Source organism: Parasteatoda tepidariorum, chromosome 4, assembly GCF_043381705.1.
Source record: "Parasteatoda tepidariorum isolate YZ-2023 chromosome 4, CAS_Ptep_4.0, whole genome shotgun sequence".
Classification (NCBI taxonomy): Eukaryota; Metazoa; Arthropoda; class Arachnida; order Araneae; family Theridiidae; genus Parasteatoda; species Parasteatoda tepidariorum.
In genome coordinates, this window is record NC_092207.1 from 73,489,921 (window position 1) to 73,515,607 (window position 25,687).

Here is a 25,687-nt window from a genome sequence, read left to right on the forward strand (position 1 = left end):
AACAACATTCTAAATAAATAATTCCAAAAAACTGAAGTGAAAATACATTAAAAACTTCACTGGCTTAAAAAAGTGTGAAAATGGTCAACGACAGAAATCAAAAGTAATCATTTGTGGTTCTGAAAATTGATTCACACCTGGAAATTGTTGAGAGTTGGACTTTTTTTTTAGCGCTTGAAACATATTGACTTTTATTATCATCTTCATATATTTTTTTTTATTCCAGTGACGTTTTTAATTGAAAAAAAAAAAACATTCTAGTTCGTTTATTTAATAATAAATACAGTGAAGCTTTGATAATTCAAAAAACTTCTGAATGTTTCCTATTTAGTTTCCCCAAATAAATACTTTCAAAAAAAATATAAAAACTACAAATATTTTTAAAAAAATCCCTAAATTCATGAAATAAGCATTTTATCTATTTAAATTCATTACAGCATATTTAACCCTTTGCTTATGACAGATAGCATGTCTAAGTCTGTCATTCTGATCTAACTCTGTACTGTCTGTATAGGAACAAAAATTTAGCAACATATGTTTGCAACAAATTTGATAAAAATAAGTTTAACAGCAAATATTCCAATTCATTTGATAAGTAAAAAATACATTAAAACTTGATGACATAAAAATATGAAAAATCAAGTTATAAAAATTTGAATGAAATATGTCATTCAATTAAGAAAAAAAAATATTGTTAAAAACAAGTTTTCTAACAAAGCAATCACAGGCTTGAATGATAACAATTACAGATGGCCCAGGATTACTTATAAGCATAATACTCATAACTCAGTTTATATATCTTACTCTCAAAATAAATAAAAAATCACTTGAATAAATATCAATTTAAACATTCAGGGCAGACTCGCATCGTAACCCCATAGTCCGATTATAGCATGGGCAGAAGGGTCAATTACCTCCAAACTTTATCGGCCCCACACATTAATATTTAAAATATTTTAATTTTACACTTTGTCTAAGGTTATGAACTCATTAAACTTTTACAGCAGTTTAGTTTTATCCAAAAAAGACCAATCAAATCAATGAGGCTTTGCATATCGATGCTTTCTTTTGTTACAGTAAAAAAGCAACTAAACATATTTCTGCTTAATAAAAATCTAAGAATCATTCTGCTTAGTTATTTCTCAAACAACTTTTTTCAAATTTAACTTTCAACTTATTTTAATAGCATCATCTTTAGTGCACTCCGACTACAACATGAGATTGTAGATCTCTTTCAGAGATCATCAAAAAGAGCTCTCTAAGTAAGAGCCTTGCACAAATATTTTGAATATATTTTATTTTACTTATTTGTTTTGTTAATATTTTTCGTTTTGATATTTTTTCGTATTTCCTTATTTGATCTTTTACGCATTTGGCACAGAGTTTTGCCCGGTCGCTTGGAGAGGTTTTTATGGTCTCTCCTAAAGGTTTTCTTCAACACAAAGTCTATGGAAAAAATTCTGTGTCTCCGGAAAGTGTCGTAAAAAGAAGTCTTTTCTGGAGGTTTCGTTGTAACTCGTTCAAGTAAAATAAGGTCTTTTCAAATAATAACAGTTAATATATTCTAAGATTTTTTTTATTTTTAGAATAAGATAAGAAAATTCCCATTGACTTAAACTAAAGTTAATATAAGTATTTTTCATTAAAGCTGATGAAACCTTTTGTTTTTCAAACAATATATATTAATCTGCCACAATTTTGTTTACGTCCTTATCCCATATGAACACAATTTTACATTTTTGCAAAAGCAGCGTACACATACACGTAGGCCTCCTCAACACAAAATATCAAAAATAAATAGAACTTTTTCTTCAAGTAATTCTTTCATCATATTCTATTTGCCAAGAAAATGTATTCCCAACATTGCTTTTAACATGTGAACAAAAAACATTAGCACATTTTTCAACACATACATATGGACAACCATCTAAATACAGTTTCTGGATATTTTTGCAAGTAAACAGTTTCATAGCAGCAGCATCTTTAATGTCGGTGAAAACAAATTTAGCTTTAACTAAATGCTGCATGTTGATTATATTATCTATCAACACCTCAGAGAGATTTCTTACACAATGAAAGGAAACTGATTCAATATTTTTAGATATGCTTAGTAATAAATTGATTGACTTATTTGTAGATCTTTCGTACAAGCATGAGTTTTTGACGGACAACTTAGCCAAAGAATTCAAGTGGTGTACCTTGTCACTCAAAACGGTATCATCAATGTCTTGGTATTTAATATTATTCAAAGTCAATTTTTTCAAATTAAGGCACACTCTTCCAATAACTTCAACAGAAACTGAAACGTTTTGTAAGACAAGTTCTGTTAGTTTCACTCCTTGGTTTTCTATAAAGTAAGCAAGACCCTCTTTAGCAGGATTTCCTGAGTTAGGTAATTCAGCAAATTTAAATTCTCAAACCTTAGACACAACTCAAAATCGCATTCAGACAGCCAATCAACAACTGCCAGCTTCTCCACATTGGGACACATATTTACCCATACTTCCAATATCTTTAGAAAACTAATGGTTGACAATAATTTATTTGATGAATATTCTAATTCTTTTAATTCATATATCTTTGAAACATCTACATATTTATTTACTTTTGAAAGGTGGAAATAGTACAAAATAGTTGCAATTTCAGGATATTTTATAACTTGAAGTTTTAAATTCCTTAAAATATATGCGATGCCATTAGATTTGACTTTGGTTTTTTCAATATTAAGCACCTTTAAAGAATCAAAGCCAACCTTTTTTCGATTGACATAACATAAATTTTTCATTCCATCATCAGTGACATTGCATTCAAACAAACTTAAAGAAGATAGCTCAGGACACATTTTCCTTATAAGTATTAACAAATCATCAGTGCAACTAGTACCACTGAGGTTCAAAGATTTCAAATGAGGTAAAAGGCACACAACTGCAGACAATATTTTCACTGAAGTCGAAGAATTTTCAAAGCTGACAGAAGTGATTTTCTGAAATGAAAATAAAGAAAGGGAAAAAAATTAAATGAGGCTATTAGTATCAAAATATTTTGAAAAGTAAATTTTAAAAAATCTTTTTTTTTCTTCATGTGATTTACTAAACATTGTTTACTGGCTTTGAAACAATACCCATTTTGAAGTTATAGGAATAGCGATAGAAAAGGCAAAAATTTCATCTAAAAAATAAATCTTTAGTATCCGGGTTGTAATATAAATAAAACAGAAAAAAAAAAAAATTACGAAAATTTTTATGTTAATATCCCACTTACTGTATGTTAATATTACCCACAATAATAATAAAAATAGTAGCTCCTACAATATTGTTTTATACTGCTAGAATGAATAGTTGGAATAGCAAAGATATGTAACTGTTATTCATGATCAAAACTATTTTTTTATTTAATTATAAAAAAAGAAAAACTAATTAAATTATAATGAGATTAATGTGATAATTTGATAAGTCAGAAAAAATTGAAACATAGAATATACATAAAAACTCTACAATTAAGAATCAAAATAGTTAATATTTTTAATATAAAATAAAAACAGCAGTATGGGTAAGAAGAACATTTCACCTGTTACTACAGCATGAACATAAATTTCAAAATAAATTTCTTTATACTCTTTCAAAACTATTTGAGAAAATAGGGAGAAAATAAATACCCAAATGTAAATAATAATATTAAAAAAAATGAAAGAATATTCTTAAAACTTGAAAGTTAAAATTTAAAATTTTATGATTATGGGGAAAAATTAGTTTATCTTCCCATTCAGCGAAGAAAAAATTAGCTGTGTTGTTAGCAAAAAGGATTTCAGAGCTGTATGCAATTGAAAGAAAATCCTCATCCTAAATATGAAATGTCACTTAGTAGTAAATATGAAATGTCACTTAGTTGTGAATATGAAATGTCATTTAGTAGTAAATATGAAATGTCACTTAGTAGCAAATATGAAATGTCACTTAGTAGTAAATATGAAATGTCACTTAACAGGTACAAAAGGTGACCTATCTGTCAACTTATGTACTCCTTGGTGATGGTGCAGGCACAATAATAACAACTATAGTAGGAAATAAGTAGAACTAAGTTCTCTTCTCAGTATTTTAGGAAATACTTTTGAGAGTAAGAGAAATTTTTTTGCATTTATTTGAATTCAGTCTTAAAAGTTAGTCTTTTAATAAATTGTTATCTATAACATTTCTTAGTACCATTAAAAAAATTTATATGAATCAAATCTTCTTTGTGACCAACAAATTAAATTTTACATGACTTCTGGGGTTGCCCTCCCCCTCGGCTATACACCACTGGTTCATTCTATAAACAATTAGTTAATTTCAAATGCTCATACGAGATATTTTTTACTTACAAAAATCTTAATATTGGATCACGGGAAAAAGAGTGATTCGTAAAGAAATAATGCAAAGTAATTACTTACAACTAAAAATTAGATGCACTCCAGCTAAATTTGAAGGGCAAAAAATTACCAATATAGAAATGTAAATTTACAGAATTAAATGTAAGTCAGAGCAAATTTGGTTTACTCTTATAATCAAACAAAAGTATATCTTATGAGCTACTGGTTTAGTATCAAAACTAAGATTTTTAACTTCAAGACTAAAAAAAATAAACTAATCAGTAAATAAAATTGTTATATAATCAAGAACTTACATTTCCATAAAATATAAACTTAGGAATTAATTTCGGGATAGAGTGAGTTTTCTCAACTGTTATATCGTTCCAATAAGGAGAAATAAGCCAATCAATCAAATCCTCATTAATACAACCAGTCTTTTTCAATATACTATAAATCCTATCTGAGTAACGTTTCCCTATATATAAGAAAAGCAAAACTAATTATCATTTTAAAACAAAACAATAATAATAAAAATTACCCTGCAAATAGATTAACAATTAGAATAAATATTATTTAAATACAAAAGAAAATTTTAATGCAAAAAAATGTCTAAATATTTAGTTCTTATAAATATAACCATTCTGAATCTTATATTCTGAGGGCAGTTAAAGGTTTACGATAAACGCTATCGAGATAGGCTATAATCTTTTCTTAATTAAGAACAGACATGTGCTGGTATACAATTTTTTTTCTTACACGAGCGATTTCAGCTACTTTTTAAGCAGAAAATATCATCCAAATGCAACTTGATTATGAGAAAATTGATACTACCTCTCTTTTATATAAATCTCTGCTTTTATTAACTATCATTATAATACCTGGCCTATAAGGTTAGTGTTTATTGCTAATATTATAGGCTGCTGCCACCTGAAAATCTCATAGTTCACATATCACACCAAGATTTCTCTTTCAACGAAATTTCATGACTGTGGTGGGTTTCTTCTGGTGTACCAATTTTAATGACCAGTAGTGTATTAATTCGGATTTCTTGCTGATACTGATATAACACTATAGATCACCATCAGCCGAAAACCTGAATTTTTCAATGCTCTTGGGTTCGGATCCTTGATACTCCATCTGAGGATATTAAATATATAAAATTTGTCCAATAATTTTTATTTTTCGAAGTTTTTATATTTATACAGCCACAGCCTGCCGTTTTCACAGCATAGCTTGTTTGGGCCAATTGGTTTATTTTAATAAAGTGCATCCTGAAGTACTGTTTTATCGCTTCATTGTCTTCTAAATAAACTTTTGAAAATAATTGATTTCTACACTTTATTTTATTCTCTTTGCTGTATAGGTAAATAAGTATTGAGTATAAAAAAATTTTTAGTCTGGGTACTCAGAGAAAATTTAATCTTTTATCTAACTGGTTACGGGCACGCGGCAAAATTTTTATGGTTAACCGGCCAGTTTCGGAAACACAGTAAAATATGGATTTATTACCCAGCCAGGTATTATAATATTTATGCAAAACAATATAAAAACTGTATTTTAATTTTCTATTAAACAAATATTTTATTGGATATAGTTGCAAAGAAATTTATTGTGCGCTAATATAAATAAAAACATAAAATTTATTTTAATATTTTTTTAAACTAAATTTTTAAAAAAAAGTTTTGAAAAGGAATTTGTGGATGACTGTTTCGGTGTAGAATGATTAACGTAATACTTTGCTTTGAAGTGGAGCGATCTTATCTTAGACTCTATAATTAATTCATTTTTCATTTGATTTACTTAAATTTTCAATATGATTTATAAATGTTACTTCTATTAAATGTAGAAAATTTTAAAATACTTGTGAATTAAATTAGAGTATATTACAAGGGTGGCCAACCTGTGGCTCGCGAGCTCCATGCGGCTCTTTAAAGGATTACTTATGGCTCTCGATTAATAGAGATGCAAGATGATCAAGCTCTACAATTAAAATATAAGTCAACGTTGATTACTGAATTTAGAAAATTTGTGCCAGAATCGAAGTATCCTGAATTATGAAAGGCTGCTTGTCGAATTATTTCAATATTCGGAACAACGTACTTATGTGAATAATTTTATTCCCGTTTAAAATTCGTGAAATCCAAATACTGATCAGTATTAACTAACCAGCATCTCAAGGAATTACTGAGAAGTGCTGTCACCAATTATTCACCAAATTTTAAAGAATTATCAAGAGAAGTAAAATAATTCAATACACATATTTTGTACTTTTATTTATATCTTTTCAATAAATATAATTTTTGTAAAAAAAAATTTTTTTAATACTTTTCTTGCATACCTTTTAAATATGTGTTTAATTACGGCTAGCGAAAAATTTCAAATTTTGAAAAATGGCTCGATTATCAAGGAGCTTCGCCACCCCTGGTATATTAAATGAAAAAATTTTAAACTATCAAGTTACAATAAACATAATTTATGTGTAATGAGATCAACTTAAATATAATCTCTTACACATTTTGTGTAAGACAAAAAACTTATAACCAATATTGAATAGAAGATTTATTTTGCTATCCTTAATCTTAAGATTTTACCTCGGTATCTTAATAATTTTTGAAGCCTTAAAAGATAAAAGAACTCCTTATCAAGTAACAAACAAGGGAAAATATTGCTTCATAAAAACTTTTCAGTGCAACGTGTATTTAAATTTTTCACAGGGAAAGAAATCATGGTACCCTCTAATGGCTAATCCAACGCTAAAAGAACTTTAACCAAATTGATTGGAAACTGGAAAAACACATTTCTCATAAAAGTTTAATTTAAAGTTACTGATAGACAATTTTATTCATACATTTTGCTTTTCAATTTATGCTGAAAATGCAAAAAAATTTTCAAAATGAATTTTTTGTCTAGCTACGTAAAAATAATGAGATAATTTATTAATTAATTTTTGTTAAAACAACTGTCTCAGTTTTAAAATGCTCTTTTATTTACTAGGAAATTAATCTTTAATGTAATTCAAATTAGTAGTAATATTAGAATAGTTTCTTGCGGGCTATTGCCAAGACTTGGCGATTATTCTGCTGCAGATCACGATACAAAAGTCTTTCTAATGTATGGTACCCAGCACTGAATAACCCGTAAAAAAAAACTGGGTAATAGAACTAAAAATGGGTTTCAGGTCCCTGATACTGGGCCTTGAGACTAAAAACTGTGTTCAGTTACCCTGTACCTCACAGTTCTTATTTTTTTTATTATTCAGTTACTCATGAGCTTTTGCTAAGACTTGGCAGTTATTCTGCTGCAGGTTACGGTACAAAAATCTTCTTAGTGTAATATCAATCACCAGATAACCAATGCCGAGTCTTAAGACTAAAAACTGGGTCTACTCACCCTGAACCTGCTGCTGAAATTATTTTTTCAGGTCTGTGTAAAGATAATCTGGCTGGGTAATTGCCAAGTACCCGTAACATCCCTACCATAAATAAATATAATTAACTATAGTTCTCGAATTTTTCAATTTATTTATTTGGGCTAAGGTCTTAATTATTTGAAGATTTTACGCTAGTGCCCAGCTGAGTGAAAAATTCAACAGTATTAAAGTTTGATGTATTAAAGAAACTAAATGAATCACATACAACAGAGAGCAACCTAATACAATACAATTACAGTGTAACGTCCCATATCCGGACGTCCCTTTCCCGGAAGGGTCGATTTCCCGGACACTTTTTAACAATCAAAATAAACTAAACAAACATCCCTCCATCTTCCCCTTTCCTAAAAAAAAAGAAGAAAAAATCTTTTGACGCATTTTCTCTTTTTCTAGCTTGCACTGAACCTCTGATTTATGCATCGAACCCATAAATCACCAGAAAGGGGAAGTAAAGATCTACCAAGACCATTGAGTGACCGTTAGTGTCGCTCCTCCCTTGGAATGTAGGAAAAAGAGGGAGATTTGTTTTCAAAAGACCGCAACTGAGTCCCCTCCCCCCCTCCTTTCCCATGCAGGTGGCTAGTAAAAGAGGCATTTCCTGGAACCTTTTTATTGAAAGAAGAAATACTGTGGAAAAGGGTAAACGGGGCAAGCGTTAAGGTGGAGGGGGAGTCAAAATGGAAAATTTGAATAGGTCTAAAAGGATACACGTCCTTGAGAAACAAAACATTCGTTCTTCCCCATACCATGTAATATTTAGGAGGCGGGGGGAAAAGGGGGTAACATTCTTTCTTTAGCAGATTCTTTCAGTCATAGAAGAAAAAATAAAGAGAACCCGATCAGCGTGCCCCGCCTTTATGCTTGATTGATAGCCAATGATTGGAGAGAAAACAATAATTTGTTACTTCCCCACCCTCAACTTAAATGATCTCCTCTTTACACTTATTTTCTTTCACAAATAAGGAGGAAATGAATTTTTCTCCTCCACCTACCCACCTTAATGAATGACGGGAATTTCCCTTTCTTGCTTGAATCATTCTAGTTAAAAATGGCGGATTATTATTTTCATATGTCAATTTTTTTTCGTTTTCTATATTTTAAGCAATAATATTTTTTTTCTAATATTTCATATTTTATTGATTAGATATTCTAATACTAAAACATTATTCCCCTTAAAAATAATGTTTATTTATTTTTTGCTTCTTAGATTTAGATCATTTTAAGCTTTGTTCCAGAATTTCCCCTTCCTGCTTGAATCGTTCTAGTTCAAAATGGCGGATTAATATTTTCGTAACTGTTAAATTTTTTTCGTTTTCCATATTTTCAGCAATAATATTTTTTTTCTAATATTTTATATTTGATTGATTAGATATTTTAATGCTAAAACATTATTCCCCTTAAAAATAGTGTTTATTTATTTTTTGCTTCTTAGATTCAGATCGTTTATTAAATCATTTTAAGCTTTGTTTACCTTGGGGGTGTATTATACGGAAAAATCTATTATACGGACTTCTGGAAGTCCCACCGATTCCGGATACGCGACTTTACACCGTATATCAATTAGTAAAAATAACAAAACCTTACAACTATTCAAATAATAATAAGTCCAGATTAATTTAATTATCAAAGCTTAGTAGTTGCAAAAAGGACGCAAAATAGTAAAAGAAGTTTTAATTTAGTAACAGATCAAAAAACTTTAAGTAAAAGGATTTAACTTACGTAGGAAAGTATTGTATTTCTCTCCTAATGCAGAGAGTGAATGGGAATTACCTAAATAAGTTACTACCGTATTTAGACATAAATCTTCTAAACTTCTTTCTCTAAAAAATCTCATGTTAGCATAGCTCTTAATTTAATTCAAATATTTAAAATAGATAATATCTTGAGTAATGATTAGTTTAATTCTCAAACTTTAAATATTTCATGCGGAAAATTTAAATAAAAGTATTTCAAAAAATAATGAAAAGTTTGTGAGACACACATAATTTATGACACGTAAAACAAGAACAACTTTGAAAACCTGGAAAAAACTTTTCAATTTTTTTCAGTCTGCTTTGTAATTATGCGTTTGGTACGCTTACAGCTGCTTTTTTCTGTCTCTTGCAACCTTTATTTAATCGAATGAGAGTAAAAAATATTTGCTGAAAAAACGGATTAATTTGCCAAAATAATTATAAACTGAACATTTATAAGTTCTATTTGTTTAAAAACTTCCTAATATTCATCATTACTTCCAGAGAATTACATTTAAAATATTTCAAAGTAAAAGTTATTTATTAGTTTTTTGAAAGTTAAAAATGGCAAAGTTTCCTTTGTTTCCATAACAAAATTGAAAAGTAAACAATCGCTAACTGGTTCATCTTTTAAATTAGATATTTTATTAAATTGAGAATTAACCAAGGATTATTTCCTTAATATGATTTATTTTACTTGTAACTCTTTCGATTTTCCAATTTAAACTTAGTTTCAATTGTTAATTTACCTCTAATATCAGTGAAAATTATTATCTACATCTCTATGTTGCTTTCTTATAGAAATATTTCCTCTGGCTCTATGAGTCAAAGTTTAAAAATATTTAATTAGAAATGTTTCGTAGTCGGGAATCTACCTGGATAGGTAAGCATATTTTGACACATTCATTGTGTAATCAAAAATTTAAGCAAATATTAACTCCACATCTGTCAGCATAAACAGTTGTTCATATTACAGGATTTTACATATTACTGAAATTACGTATTATTATTTAAAAAATAAATATTAAAAAAACCAGAAAACAAAAAGATATCTCTTCATCTGTTCACACATTTATATCCGCTAAAAGGAGTGCTTTCTAATATTGTATCAATACAGGCAAACCAAAATATATTAATACAATAGTGTGAGGGGCACTCAAAAATTTTTTTTTAAAAATAGAACACATTAAGTAAAAAATATATCTTGCAAGAAACAGAAAATAAAATGTAAGGAAAAAAACAGCAAAATTTATAAAGCGAGTAGTGAATTCAAATGAACTTATGTGTATCGGAATCTTTCAAGAAGGATTGAAAATATTTTCGTAATAAAATTGCCAGATTACAAAATATGAAAACATGAGCGCAAACGGAGATAAAAGCGTAAAAAGAGGGATTTTGTTTTATGGCGTGTTCTTACTACCGTACTGAAGCTTTTTTGATTTGTTAGTTATCAAGGATTGGCCCAAAAATGGATGTGTGCAAGATAATAATATTATACTGGATAATTTAAAGAAGTTTATAACTAATAAGGTTGATATTTAATTATACAATTTTAATGATTTTGGAAAATTAACATTTATTTTTTTAAAAAAGAGAGAACGAGAGAGAAAAACATGATTTTTAGCCACCGATTTGCCCTAGTTGAATTTGCTCACAGTAAAAATATAAAGTAACAAAGTTTTTTGTAAATTTATTAATAATAACATACGATTAACTAAATTATTTTGTATAGAATTTAATTACTTTAGCTGGGTATCCATTGTTTTTTATCAAATTTTGAAATAGTTCGTCTATTTGTTTTTTGGATAAATGAACATATTTTTTTAATTCTGTTCATTTGTTAAAATTGTTGTTCCGTTCATTGTATTTAAATTAATGTTTTTAGAAGCATTATTTATATTGAAATTAAAATCATTTCTTTTATTGTATAAGTCAACAAAGCAGTTATTTTCTTCTTTTTTAATACCCAAAAATTAAAATTAATATTATCATCATGATTACAATAAAAGTTGTATTAGTTTTTCTCTTTTTTTTTTCTTTTTATCCTTTTTTTCTTTATTGTACTATATATATATATATTTTTCTCCAAATATTTAAATCACAAAAAANTGTTAAACAAACATAAAATATACTGGGGACATGAAAATGACTGTTTTTGTGAGAATGACCCATATATATATATATATAATTTTTCTCCAAATATTTAAATTAGAAAAAATCAATAATGAAAATTTTTTTAAAACTACATCCTACTTACTGTATAATAAATAACTCATTAATCAAGTTATGTATAGTTTTGGAGGGGGTTTTGTCCTCAAAAACTACACCACTGCACTGAATGCTTCCACATCATCCAAGTGCATGCTAAATGTTTCTATTTATTTCTTGCTTATCTTTTGTTACTCTCTCAATTTTTGTGAAAGAGTCGAAAAATGCTCAGTCCAGAGTTTATACTGTATGTTTGACTTTACTGTATGGTGGGGAAAATTTCATTGTGTATCTATGGTATAATAGTCTCTGAAAAGTAATTTTCAGTAAAAAAAAAAAAGTAATGTAACTAATAAAGAAAAAAGATTTTCTGTTGTATTTTAGTTATTTTTAACGATTTAGTACAATGCTCTTAGGTATTTAAATATCATTATTATCTAATATAGAAAAAGTGGAACAATGAAAAAAAAGGGTGTTGCGAGAACTTAAATTAATGTATGAAGTTTTAAAACAAATTGTTACGTTAGTTATTTTTGTATTTAATCATTATTGGTTTTACTGGTATTATTTTACTGCTAATTTTCTTATGCTTATTAAAACTCTTAAAATTTTTCTCAGAGAGAACTTTATATAAATTAATATTGTTTACTTTAAAATTTCAGGTTTTGAAAAAGCTCAACAGAAAATTGATGCTTTAAAAGAAGAGGTATGGACATAGCTGCTTTTTTTCTAAAATTATTAGGATTCATCTAAATTTACTAATATTTAGCAATTGTATATTCTAGAAATATTTTAACCCTTTGTTTTGAAGTTAAGACAAGTTTTATATGAAATGTCATATGAAGTTAAAATAACTTATGTTTTTAATGTTAAATTAACTTATTACTCTTAATTATTTTCTTTTCAGGTGCAACTTGCTGAAGAAAAGCTACTTGATTGCAAAAAAAATTTAAAGCATGATACGAAGTTGACGAGAAGCCCTGTAACTAGTTCAAAAAATGTTGCTTATTTGCGAGAAGATTATAGAATTAAACCTGAAAGCAGAAAACATTTTTATAAAGTGAAGTGGCCTTTTTTTTTTAATTTTATTCTTCAAAAAAAAATTGTCTATTGTTAAATTTCAATGAAGCATCTAGTGGAAGAAAGTTCTAAGTAATATTTTAATGTGGAGTTCTCCCTAGGAATAGAAAAGGGCAGGGCGCTTCTCTCTGAAAAGATTATTGACGATATTAACGATCATTTCATGGGATCAAGTTGTTAGATTTAGTTTTCCCGAGTGTTTGGAAGATAAAATTCAGATTTATTTTTCCGCTGCATTTTTGAAAATAAAAAATAAACTAGAACAAAAAAATCCTTAAAATATTTGATAGCTCGGTTAAAGCGGAAACTCGGATAACCGGGGATCGGATTATGGGGACTCTACTGTAATAATAATAATAATTTATTTAAAAAATAATTTTAAAATTACTTAAAAAATTTATTGATGTATCCCCTTGAAAAGAGAAACTTATAACAAATTTAACCAGTTGAGAATAATCCTAACAAAGTAAATATTTGTAATAGTAATCAGAATTAAACCTATAAAATACAAATAGTTTTTGTGTGTAATTATTATTTTAACAGTTAATTAATTTTTCTTTAGAATGCAATGTGAATGAAAAGCCGGTGTTTTTATCAGATGTTGCCATTTTTTACAAAAAGGGCAAAGGGGGCACATTTATTGGCATCAAAGAGCAAGCAGGGTGGGCCGTCCTTCAAAAAAAAACGCTTGGGGAGAACACTGCTTTAATGCCTAAAATATTGGATTTTAAAACATGCTATGGTCAGTGGTTTTTATTTTCCTCTGCCCATTCATAAAATAAGGCAATTTTAATGACGAAATACGATTCTTAAACAGCCTCAGCTGTTACTATACTCTCTAAGGATATTGTTCCTAAATTCACTAAAATTACACTTAAAATTTTCTCTAATTAACTTTTTAAGTGTTAGTCAATTATTTATTGAACTATTTATTCAAACTCTTCCTTTTTCTCTCCTTTTAAAAAAATAAAAATTTTGCTTTTATAAATTGAAAACACTTGTTTCTTGGTAATAGCTTAATACAGTCCATATTTTACTCTCTTTTTATTGTGTATTGAAAACTATAAAGTGTGGGATTATAACATGTATTTTAATATTGAATTCAGTACCTTTTAAACTATTCCTTTATATAAAAATTTAACTATTTAAGAGCTAAAACAGAATCAAATATAATTGTTTATGAAGGTTTTGTGTTAACACTTTTTCAAAAATGCTCATAAATACTTATTTAAAATAAATCTTAATATTTTCAGTTTGTTTGATCACAGTCTTTTAAAAAAAAAAACAGTTATTTAGTTCCTCTAACCCTTACAAACTTTGATGATAACTTTCAGTAAAATTATCTATTATCTAGATTGTCTAGTGAGTTTATTAAAAAAATTGTTTTTAGAAGAAAATAGAAAATTAGCAAAAAATTTTAGCCATAATTTTCTGTAGTTATTTAATTATATTTACTTTGCTTTTATGTATGTATATAAAGCAAAAGTCTCGTATCTAGAATCTTCTTTTAGTTTTTGGATTATACATCTTTACAAACATCATAACATGCTTTGTTCTATAAAAAATGGATGACAGTTAACATAACGTTAATACTAAATAAAATCCTTATGGGCTAAAATAATAAATAAAAGTGAGCAGATGATAATATGACCTTTCTCTTTCATGAATGAAGACACATCTTCTCTTTTCTTTCCTACCTGATATAAAGAATTAACTGAGTATATAATCAGATAAAAATAAGATTTAAAAAAAACCCTCATATTCCAAAAGTAAATTTTAAGAAATTTGAAACAATGACGGAATTGAGTAGACTTGATTAATTAAAATTTATCATAATTTAAAGAGAAACTGAGCCTTATGCTGGCTTACTTTTCAATCACTATAAATATTCATAGTTTATTCTTATTACATAATTGTTTTTCTTTAATTGCTCTCATCTTTTCAACAACTCTTTTATTAAGGCAGAATAAATATTTAGTGTAATAGAAAAGTAGCAAGAAGGAAAAAAATTAATTAATACCTTTATTAAAAGATCACAAGCATAAAAGAAGGTACAGATAAAAAGAGATTTTTGTTATTTTGATCATAAAAAGTTGTCTGGGCGTTTCCTGTAAAAGGAGGGACCTCTAGGTATGGGGCTTTGTACTGTATGTTTACATTCTCTTATGATGAAAAAAGTAATTATTCCTTGTTTTAACCGTGATGTTGAATCTGAATGCAGAAAAAATCATAATGTGCCACTTTAATTTATGCATGTCTTATTTGTATTGTTTGGAATTGTTTTTACTTCCAACTGCTATTTAAAATAAAAATTTTATTAGCCAATATCGTCAGTAGTAGACGGATCATGGGTTAGAGTCCCCTCTCTATCAGGCTAACCATGGGAGGTTTTTGTGGTTTTCCTCTCCATGTAATGCAAATGAAGGTTTGTTCCATCAATGTCCTCCATGAAGTCAAATTTCTCCCAATACTTAATCCAGGAGTTTCCTTGTCTTCTGGATTGGGTTCAAAATTACAAGGCTACGGAGTTGAACATTAGTAGTTGTAAACACAAAAATTGGATCAGTTGTTCCACTCGGATTATAAAATAAAATAACATTATTAACTAAGGACATTTACAAATAGAATCATTTCCCATTTTTTAAGTCAATTATTTTTTTTAGCTAATGCTTAATAATTATCTCTAGCTGATTGAATGCTTGATCTGCAGTTGGTAACTGTAACTTTAAACTCAAAATGGATCATTTTTACACATTAATGTTAAGATGCTGTATTTGTCCAAATATTTAAAATTGATACTCAGATTTCAATTTCAAAACAATCATTTATGTTAGATAGATTTATTATATATTTGTTCAATTAGAGTAAAAGAGTTTGTTTCAAATTGTTGCAACATTGTATATTGTAATTTTTTCTATGCATATTTTAGTATAAAAATTTAATGTATCTGCTATGAAAAAAAATGAATCTGAAATAAATTTAAAAGAAGCTTTAATAATTTAAACTCCATTAGTTATCATTCTTTTTATCAATTTTTTATTAGCACCAAATCTAGTGTCTAAAAATATAAAAAGCTAATTTTCATGAGAGGTAAAAAAAGTCTAATGCATAGTTTTTTTCAGTGCAACCCCCTTTTACCACTTTCTTCCAAAAGACTGGTAATTTGACCAGTCTAGCTGCTGATGTTAAGTAACATGCGTGTTTAATTGTATATGTTTAAATCTATTTTTTTTCATAACTTATTGTTGTATTTTTAGGAAACAGTTTCAAAAAAATTTCCTCAGAATGAAAAATTTATTCACAAACAAAAGTTTAGATGTAAGTATTGAGATATCTTTTTATTTTTGTAAATTTTGAATAATTATTGTATCATTCAATACCAAAATGTTTCTGACTAAAAAAAAATCATTACAATTTTTTAAAAATATTATAAAAGTAAAAAATCATTGCAATTATGTTTCAAAAATAAGTTACTAACTAAGATGGAAGAATAAAATGTTCCTATATTCTTTGTAAAAACTTTATATGTCTTCTTTGTTGAATTGAACGCATACATAAGCATTTAACTGTTTTAACATTGAACTAAATCTCTCCTTTTGTGAACTAGAATTCGTTAAAGTGTTGGAGTTATGCTTCATTTTTTTTAAATGTTTTGATTGCTATATTTTTATTTGATGTTGAAGATTAAATTCCTTGAGAACTATGCTTACAATTGAGAATATTTTCTGTACAGTTAAAAAAGCACCTGGGAGAATTAATCATCTTAATAGCAGTTGGGCAACAAAGTCTCCTGAGAATCATCTTGATCAAACTAAAACCGCGCCAAGAGATGCCTTATTTAAAACAGATAAGATTCCTCGTGACTTCTTAGTACCATCCAGTGATTCTTCTATTTCATCAATTCCTCCTTATAATGAGTCATTTTCTTCAGGCTCTACATCATCATTATTAGCTGATACTTATAGAGAAATTGAGGAGCGACTTTCACAAGTGATGCAAAGGTAATAATTTTTCTGTTATGTTTGCAACTGAGTATTCTATAATATAGATTAGAGATGTTTTCTTAGAAGTGTGTGTGATATTCCATACTTAAATGTATCTGGTACTGTTAATGAATATAATTTGAAATAAAAAGGTGCAATTATTAACATATAATTTTGACAGCATGAGATTTGGCATTAAAAACTTAATAAAAAGATGAGGATAAAAGATTGTTTTTATTTTATATTAAATCTTTAAATAACAGCTTGAAAGCAACAATGCTTTTGGTAACAAGTTTGTCATGTGAAAATAAACATTAGTTAAATTCGAACTAATGAGTTCCTTTTCTTTTTTTAATATTTACTTAATTTGATTTTGTTTGCCATTAATTCCATTCGCCATATTTCCATTGTTTCTTTTTCAAGCACTAAGTTTCGTTTTGATAGTTTTTCTGTGTTCATGAAAGTTTTAGAAAAGATAATAAAGGTTTCTTTATGTTCCAGAGACTCAGTTTTTTTGCACTTTACAGTGCAAAGTTATTACAGAATATAAGTTTTTTATTCTTTTGAACACTGATGCAATATGGTGTAAAAGTCATTAGCAGAAAGATGTCAGCAGTATAATGGCCAAGTTTATGCTGGAGATATAAACCATTTCTTAGAGTGATGCAACTTGCGAGAAAATATTCACCCATGTAACAAAAATACAAACTTAATTCTGATCTTTCTTCTCAAAACAAATTTTAGAGAATTGAATTTATTAACTGCAAAAGCAATCCAGAAAGAGGTACAAGAAAATTTTTGCATCACATTTTTAAGAAATGCTAAATCAGATTTATCTGTTTTTACAAAATATATTAATTTATTATTTCACAATTTTTAAAGGTGTAAAAGTTAATTTAATTTAAAGAATGTCATTTTCTTTTTAATTTTTATTATCGTTTTGCCCATTATGCTACACCATGATCACAAAATGTCTTGGGCTTTTGGAATTTTTGAGGTTGGTATGTCTGCATTAGTTTAAAAGAGATTTTATCAAAAATTTGATACAGCTTAAAATTTGCTTAGTCACAGACATGCATTATTATATAGTAGTTATTACATTTTTATTCTCTTCATGAAATTTGTCATCTCATGCTTTAACAATTTTTCTGCCTAACTAGCAAAATTATTTTTAAAAAATTGGCAAATACTTATGTAAAACCATATTTTTAATTCTTTGTGGAAATCTATTGTAAATGTATAAGATTATAACTTATTTTATTTGCATAGAAATATTCTAAATTCTGTTCTCAATTCTCAAATTTTCTTCTTTATTTCTTAAAATAAAACTTTAGTTTACTTATCATTTTCGTCATAAGTTTATTTTAAATTGTCTTTTATATTAGAAGTGAAGATTTGATGCAAGCCCATGGAATTTTGAGTAAGAAAAAAGGAAGTGACATTTCTTTTGTTAAATCTACCCCTGTTGAAGCTGTAGAAGAAACAGTGCCAAAGTCTCTCTTTGAACCTAAAAGTGTTGCACTTGCTCAAGTAGAAAATTCTAACCATGAATATAAATGGGTTACTGTATCTAATGGAAAGGTGCCTCGTCGTATTAGATTTACTAGGGGTAAGATTATTTTTCTTTGTAAATGAGCAACATAAGACTTTAAATATTGTAATCTCATCCATCCAGCCTGTGTGGGAACCAAGGGTGTGCAGTATTGGTCCTCGTTAAACTGTTCGACCGTGTAGTGCTCGATTTCGCATGCAGGTCAGCGTGCTACCAAAGCAGGGGAACCTTCACCTCTGCAGAGGATCAAAATTGCGATGGCATGACCTCAGATCATCTTCGGAGATGTTTCCCAGACCGTCGCCAATAGCTCATTGTGCGGCTCTAGTGCGACATAAATAAAGTACCTACCTATCTTCCTTCAAATGTGTAATCTGAAGACCCCTTAGAAACATATTGCCTCCATTTAGTTTAATTTTTTTCCGATTCTTTTGAAAAAAAATTTGTAGATAATTGATTCTCGTATACTAATAAAAATAATCAAATATTAATTGTGTTCATGAGTATACAAGTGTATCAATTACTTTAAAAATAAAACACATGATATTACAATGCATGACATGGAATTACAACTAAAAATTTTATGATTTGAAAAAAAAAAACTAGCCTAATACTTTTCTTCCATTTGTAATATTAATTTTAACAAAACAATTATTTTATTATTACATAAAGGATTGTATTATTGTGGTTTAATAAATTAATTGTTTTATTAGTTTATTAATTGTTATAATTAGTTTTTAAAGCATTTATTTTATTTATAGATGGTTTCCGTAAAATGCAAATGATGGTTGAAAATCAAAAGAAAATGAGTGAAGAATTTCAAAGGAGGTCAACAAGTGATGATAGTGTTAATACCATCAAAGATACCAATTCTAGTTTTAATGGTAATGGGACCACCACTGAGCCAAAAATTCCCATAATGGATGATACCAAAATGGAAGAAGAAATCAAACTCCCCCCTACCAGAAAAATACGCAATGTATCATCTGTTCCTTCATATAGAGGTTTTTGTGTGCCATCACCTAAACTATCAAGGAAGCGAATATCACACCTAAACAAAAAATTCAGTGCAAATGCTTCAGGTAAATTAATGTTATTATTTTATGTAACTTGGAAACGTTTTGTGGGCCTAGCTCTTCTTTAAAATATTTTTCCATTCTGCCTTTCTCCTCACCAAAGTGTTTCAGTTGTTCACTTTCAGTGTTTCACATTCATTAATGCATTCAACCTCTGAACTCATCTCTGATTGCTGTTCCAATTGGTCATTAAATATCTGAAGAACATTACTCTTGTATAGCATCAAAACATTTCTATAACCATATTTGAAATTCCTAAAATGTCTCCCTGGTTGTTTCCAAGAGAACAGTATGGTTTTAATGTTTTTATTATGAGACCTATATAATTATGATTTTTAAAATACTGAATTCTTAATAATGAAAGGCATTTGCTGTACTGGGCAGAATCAGAATGTATAAAGTTATGGTTTATAGGTTCATGAAAATATGTGATTTCAATTTTGTTAAAAAAAAAAAATTTAAAAAAAAAATTGGATTTGGAAACCACTGGCAATAAACATCAATTGAGACAGTTTTTGCAACCATGTTGTGGTGTTTAACAGAGTCAATCCAGAAAGAAAAAGCATTTGACCATTGGGTAACCAGTGATCGTAATAAGGCAATCACAACTTTTTTTATTTTCCCTTTCATTTAACATAATGTCTAAGAATCATCATTAGTTCTTGATGCATTCAAATATGTCATGATACTTGGTATAGAAGTTGCCATTACCAAAAATTAGTAATTAACAAAAGAAAAAGGTAGAACACATGAGTAATAAGTAGACCTTATTCATGTTCACTTATCCCAGTGGGAAAATAATGTGCCCATTTGTCATCTGGTAAAGAAGAAATATGAACCATTCCTTTACTAAACTTCTCTAGTATTTTTAATTTTTCAATGCAAAAGAAAAAGTGAAATTTGTTTATTTTAGAGAGAGTTTTTAACAGTAAATGCCAGTGTTATTCTTGAATCTCTGTATTTACAAAGTTGGGGAGTTCTGACAAATAGCTTTAAAATTTTCTGAAAGATATCAAAACCACTTTATATTCTTTGNAAATCTAGTGAACATAATGTAATTTTTTTCTAGTTTATTTGAAAAATTTTCTACTTGAAATAAAATCCCTTATTTTATCGAAAAATTAACAAGTTATTTAGAAAATAATAGCATTGAAAACTTAATAATTGTTCCAAATATATATGTCATAGTTCTTAAAATTTTATTTTCCCTCAAAAAAAAAATGGCTATTTAATATTATTTTTGCATATAATTGATACTTTGATTACAATTACTTTTTGAAATCAGAAATAGGAATAAATACCTATGATTTCGAAATTCTGTCAGATAATGATATATCGTCGATCGCTGCATGTCTATCACTTGTTTTTGTGAAAGCTATTTTTTTTTTGGGGGGGGGGGAACTNGGGGGGGGGGTAAATTTTAGCTCGCAACAATTCTCAGCCATCAGTTGTAACTCTGGAACTACATTAGATATATTGATTTTATTTGAACTTAATCTTTTTAATTTTCTTAGAAATATATAAATAGAAAAATTACTTATTGTTGAAATCAAATTTTAAAATTATTTAATCTGCTGGGGTTTGTGCATTAAAGACTTTAAGTGTTATTTACAATGGTTTGTCTCTAGTGTTCATAAAGACGGTCAGCGACAGCTTGAATTTGCAAATATTAGAATTTAACTATAAAAAACAATTATCAATGTTACCAATATGTACCAATATATACAATGTTACCAGTAGTACAGGCATATGCCCTGTACTACTTTCTCATAAATATACATTAGTAATTAATCATTGCGATTTTTTCAATTTTAGGTAATGGGGAGAAAGACATTTTGAAAAGAGCTAGTAGAAGTGCCATCAATGAAAAAAACTGTAAGTAACTTTTTATTTTTGTCTGTTGCAGTTTGTGTAATGTAATTTTTTTTTAAATATTTTTTTTTCAAGAAAAAAATATTTTGTAATATTTTACAGTGTTTTATAGTAGCTCAAATGCAACTTTAAGTATCAAGATTTTTTTTTATTATTGTTTATTTGAAGTTCATTTAATTTCAATCATATGTTCAAGGTGTGGAAACAATAATTCATTTATATCTCTGAAAAAATAGGTTTTAATTATTATTTTCGAATAATTTAGTATAGCGAGGCTTATCTAATAATGATTGTTTTTCATTATATAATCAATGACCCTCTAAGCACTAGTTTATTTTTTTCAAACATTTATGAAAAATTTATAGTTTAGAGGGGGATATAGCTTTTGTATTTTATCAACTTTAAAAATCCTTTAAATTCCTTGTGCCTTAAATAATAGGATTAACCTATATCTAATGCTGTGTTTTTCTACTTTAAGATCCAAACCTGGAAACTGCAAAATCCTCTGAAAAATTTAATACAAACTCTGATTTACAAATGGAGAATGATGAAGAGAAAAGTCAAAGTTCAAGTAATAAAGTGTCTAGTAGTGTTTCTAGCCCTTCGCCTAAAAATGAAGATTTGAAAAAAGAATCATCTCCACAAGAATCATCTTCATCTAAGGAATCATCTCAAAATGGTGAGTACTTTTGAGTTTTGAAATTATATGTAAAATATATATTTTAAATTTGTAAAAAAAAATTTTAATTATGATAAATCTAGCTTTTCTAGCATATATCTAATTATTCTCATAATTGTAGAACTGAATGAATGTAACTTGTTTGTAATATTTTAGTGAATTTGTTTAGCTTTAAATTTAAATGCACTTAGGAATAAATAAAAAAAATTAAAAGAGGAATAAAAAATCAAGGAATACTTTATTTAGTCTACCATATTATAAAATAAATATTTTTAAAAAAAAAATTGTTCTGTAATGGAAGTTGCTAAATTCAACAGGGCTGAGAATCAAACCACGCACCACAAGATCAGCAGTTTTTGCTTCAAACCACACCCTACATCCAACTGGCTGTCGAATGCAATTCAAGCTTTATAAATCATTTCCATGTTTTTTCATGGGTTGCACTGTGGGACCATATTATACCCCATATTGTGGTCTCTAATTTCTCTATAATTTTTTGGTTCAGTATGTTAGGGTATACAATTAATATATAATTTCTGACCAAGTTTCAAGATTATAGGTTAATATTATAGGGAGATGTGAGGCATCATTCAGAACATGAACTAAATTTTTTAATTTCTTATGCTTTTATTTTAAGGCAATGAAAATAGGTTTAATTTGCACTATTTGCATCATATTTTCACATTCTGGAAATTCTAATTTTCTCTATAAAAAAAAAAGAGGCATTCTAATATTTCCCATCAAATTTTTTTTTGAAAATGCATGTGGAACCTTCTTTCTCTCCAAAAATGCTCAAAATTGCCATTTATTTCTTTTATCCATTATGTTCTATGAAAATGGATAACTTGGCTAAATATATTAATGCTGTAGTAATAAGATTTGGTATAATAAAATTTAATAAGTTAAAGAGAATGACATTTACTTTGAAAAATTGCCATTTAGATGTCACATACGATTTTCAAACGTAAACCTAATGGTAATTCCTTAATTAGAGAGGCTGTCCAAAACTTTGATGGCTGGATTCCATTAATCTAGATTTCAAAATCATTAGGTTAACGAACTGGTAATAAAGAGAACTGCCTAGCGAAATGTTCTAGAAAATCCAAAATCCGCTCCGGTATGTTGTTCCGCTGATAATGAATACTAAGACTCAGAGAAGATTTTTTTCCTGAGAAATTTCAATTTCTACTAAAATATCGCTTAGAGAAGCAATTATACTTAGTTCTTTAATTCTTATTCTCATTCATATAGTATTCTTATTATCTATATTATTCTTTTTAGTTGTATATTATTCTTTTTTATTCCCTTAATTCTTGTATTTCAATTATTTTTCATATTCTCATCATTCATTATGTTTGAAGTCATGGGGCTATCCTTTGTTAAGTTAAAGCTTGCCAGCTTATGAACATACATTTATTATATTAATTAAAATTATCATTGTCACCAATGTCAACCTTATGCTGTGATTTATATATATGTTATTCAGAAAGGGAATTTTTTAATGATTAATCTTTAAATATTGTAATTGTTGTAAATTTAAACCTAGTGAAAAACGAGGTATTTTTTTAATTATAAAGAAAAACAACCGAAGTCCTTTTTGCTTAAAGTAAATCGCCATTGTTTAAAACATTTTTATTGAATTCTGAATTTAAAAAAAGTTTAGATATATAATTTTTATATTATTGTGAAGGAAAAAATAATGAGTTTTATAACTTTCCTGTTATTCTTTTTCCTTAACTTAATGATTAGTTTAATTTTTAAAAATTATATCTAAAAATAATGTTATAAAAAATAAAATAGGTTTTATCATAATGCTCTGAAAAATATATAGTATGAAATAGTAGAGAAATATTTTGGATTTTTTATGAAACTGTCCCCATCATATTTTAAAATGAAATTGGCAATTGGATATCAAAAATTTTTCATTTGAATTGCTTTTTTGGAGATGTTGTATGAAGCTAAAAAAAAAATCATTCCTTTGGCTATCAAATCAAAATCTAGTGAACATAATAATTAACCCGGCAAGTGATGGACCAATTTATATTTACTAACTACACACTACTACAATTCAATGATATTGAACAGAATTTGTTTTTGATTCAGGAAAGTCACTATCTTGAAATTCTGAAAAGACAAGACTAATGCTTGGAGATTTATACCATGAAAATTATAAATTAAAAGTTGTGCTAAAAATACATATTGTTTAAAAATGACAAAATAAAACCAAATACATTACATAAATTACTAGAACTTTACCCCTCTTTATTAAGGTTATCAAAAATTTAAGAAAGTATAAGATAATATTAAATTACTATTTTCATCAATAATGCAAAAATAACTTTGAAAAATAAGTTAATATTGTTTTAAGGGAAACCATTTTAAGTAATTAATATATCTGTAATGTTTTTATTGCTTGATTCTAAATATTTTATTATATTTATATTAAAAAAAATTCCTTAATTTAAATTTTGTGGAGTTACATTTTTATTCATTTATTTATTTTAAAGGGAAGTGACCAATATTTCACTTGCTCAAATATACTTCAATTACTATTCTCATTTCACTTTTTGTTATTGGTGAAATGAAAATAAATACATTTTGTAAAATCTTATAACTCTAAATATTTTTTCATATTACTACTATGTATTTCCTCTAACAGTGAAACTTTCTTTTTTTTTTTTCTAGAAAATCCTACAAATTCATTTGTGAAGGAAATTAGTCTTGATAGTTCAACAGAATCTGAAGAAGAGGTAGAAGATGATGATAATATGAAAAAAGAAAATATTAAACCCAAACTTATCAGAAGTGTCAAGAGAAAAGCCACTAAACTTCCAGGTTTTTAACTAAAAAATGTTTTTAAATAATATTACATATTTTCATCTAAAACTATGTTTATCAGCTTGTGTTGATGTACAAATGTATCGATATATATTTGAACAACTATTACAATTTTTCTATGCTCTATAGCTCCTTTATGTCCAAAACACGCTTTATTTGTGATTCAAATGGTTGCTTTTATATTTAAAAGCAAATTTGTATTTTTGTTTTCGTGCTGTTTTCTCTTTTGCTGGATTTTCAATCTTTACCTCCTTTTTTAACACTGTAACTGAAAATCACACTGAAAAGAATATTTTTCCAACTGAACTTTTATTTTTTAAAGCACTCATTAAAGTTGTTGTTTCTTATGACACTTTTGCAAGCCAAGCTCGTCATCCATTGGCCTTTTGCATTTTGAAATTAAATCAGGCAGGTTCATCTTTCATTTAACAGGCGAACACTACAAGGGCTAAAGTACGTCATAGCTCAAATACCCTTGGATGATGCATGAGGCCACGAATTATCCGTGAGTTCACTTTCTTAAATCAGACGTCGATCTGAAGAGGAAGAAAATTTTATCCAGATCCCTGTACTTATAGTACTGCTCAGCGATCAACCACAGGATTTCCAATTCCACAAATTTTATGAGCATACATATCGCATGTACTCGGTAAGTCTTAGCATTGGCGACAATCAAACCTTGGTTCCTCCAGAATGGAGTCTGATTCTCTAGCCTCCGAGCTACAACAACTCTACTCATTAAAGTTTTAAATTTAATAAAACAGGTCAGCTATTAAAATATTTTATATGGTGAATATTAACCCAAAATGGGCCATTTTGCCGACTTAAAACATTGTTCTTGAACCACTCAGTTAAAAGTCATTCATTAAAGGTCACATTAAACATTTTGCT

At 27.7% G+C, this 25,687-nt stretch overlaps 1 protein-coding gene and 1 non-coding gene across 3 annotated transcripts in view; one reads left to right on the forward strand and one right to left on the reverse strand.

Annotated features, from left to right (window-relative positions):
- Nucleotides 1–1,670: 1,670 nt before the first annotated feature.
- LOC107439634 (uncharacterized) lies at nt 1,671–9,757 on the reverse strand. The gene is made up of 3 exons (XR_011636628.1): nt 9,495–9,757; nt 4,660–4,820; nt 1,671–2,983 (listed from the first exon to the last, which is right to left on the reverse strand). It is a non-coding gene; the product is annotated as an uncharacterized protein (transcript).
- A 169-nt stretch (nt 9,758–9,926) lies between these two features.
- LOC107439633 (uro-adherence factor A) overlaps nt 9,927–25,687 on the forward strand; it is a 61,547-nt gene continuing 45,786 nt past the window's right edge. For both annotated transcript variants that reach the window (XM_016052297.3, XM_016052298.3), the window contains exons 1-10: nt 9,927–10,391; nt 12,379–12,422; nt 12,624–12,776; nt 16,054–16,114; nt 16,530–16,797; nt 18,165–18,388; nt 19,093–19,413; nt 21,223–21,282; nt 21,758–21,958; nt 24,644–24,793. In XM_016052297.3, coding sequence (XP_015907783.2) covers nt 10,361–10,391; nt 12,379–12,422; nt 12,624–12,776; nt 16,054–16,114; nt 16,530–16,797; nt 18,165–18,388; nt 19,093–19,413; nt 21,223–21,282; nt 21,758–21,958; nt 24,644–24,793 — 1,513 coding nt within the window. In that variant the 5' untranslated portion in view covers nt 9,927–10,360. The remainder of the gene's footprint in view (nt 10,392–12,378; nt 12,423–12,623; nt 12,777–16,053; nt 16,115–16,529; nt 16,798–18,164; nt 18,389–19,092; nt 19,414–21,222; nt 21,283–21,757; nt 21,959–24,643; nt 24,794–25,687) is intronic.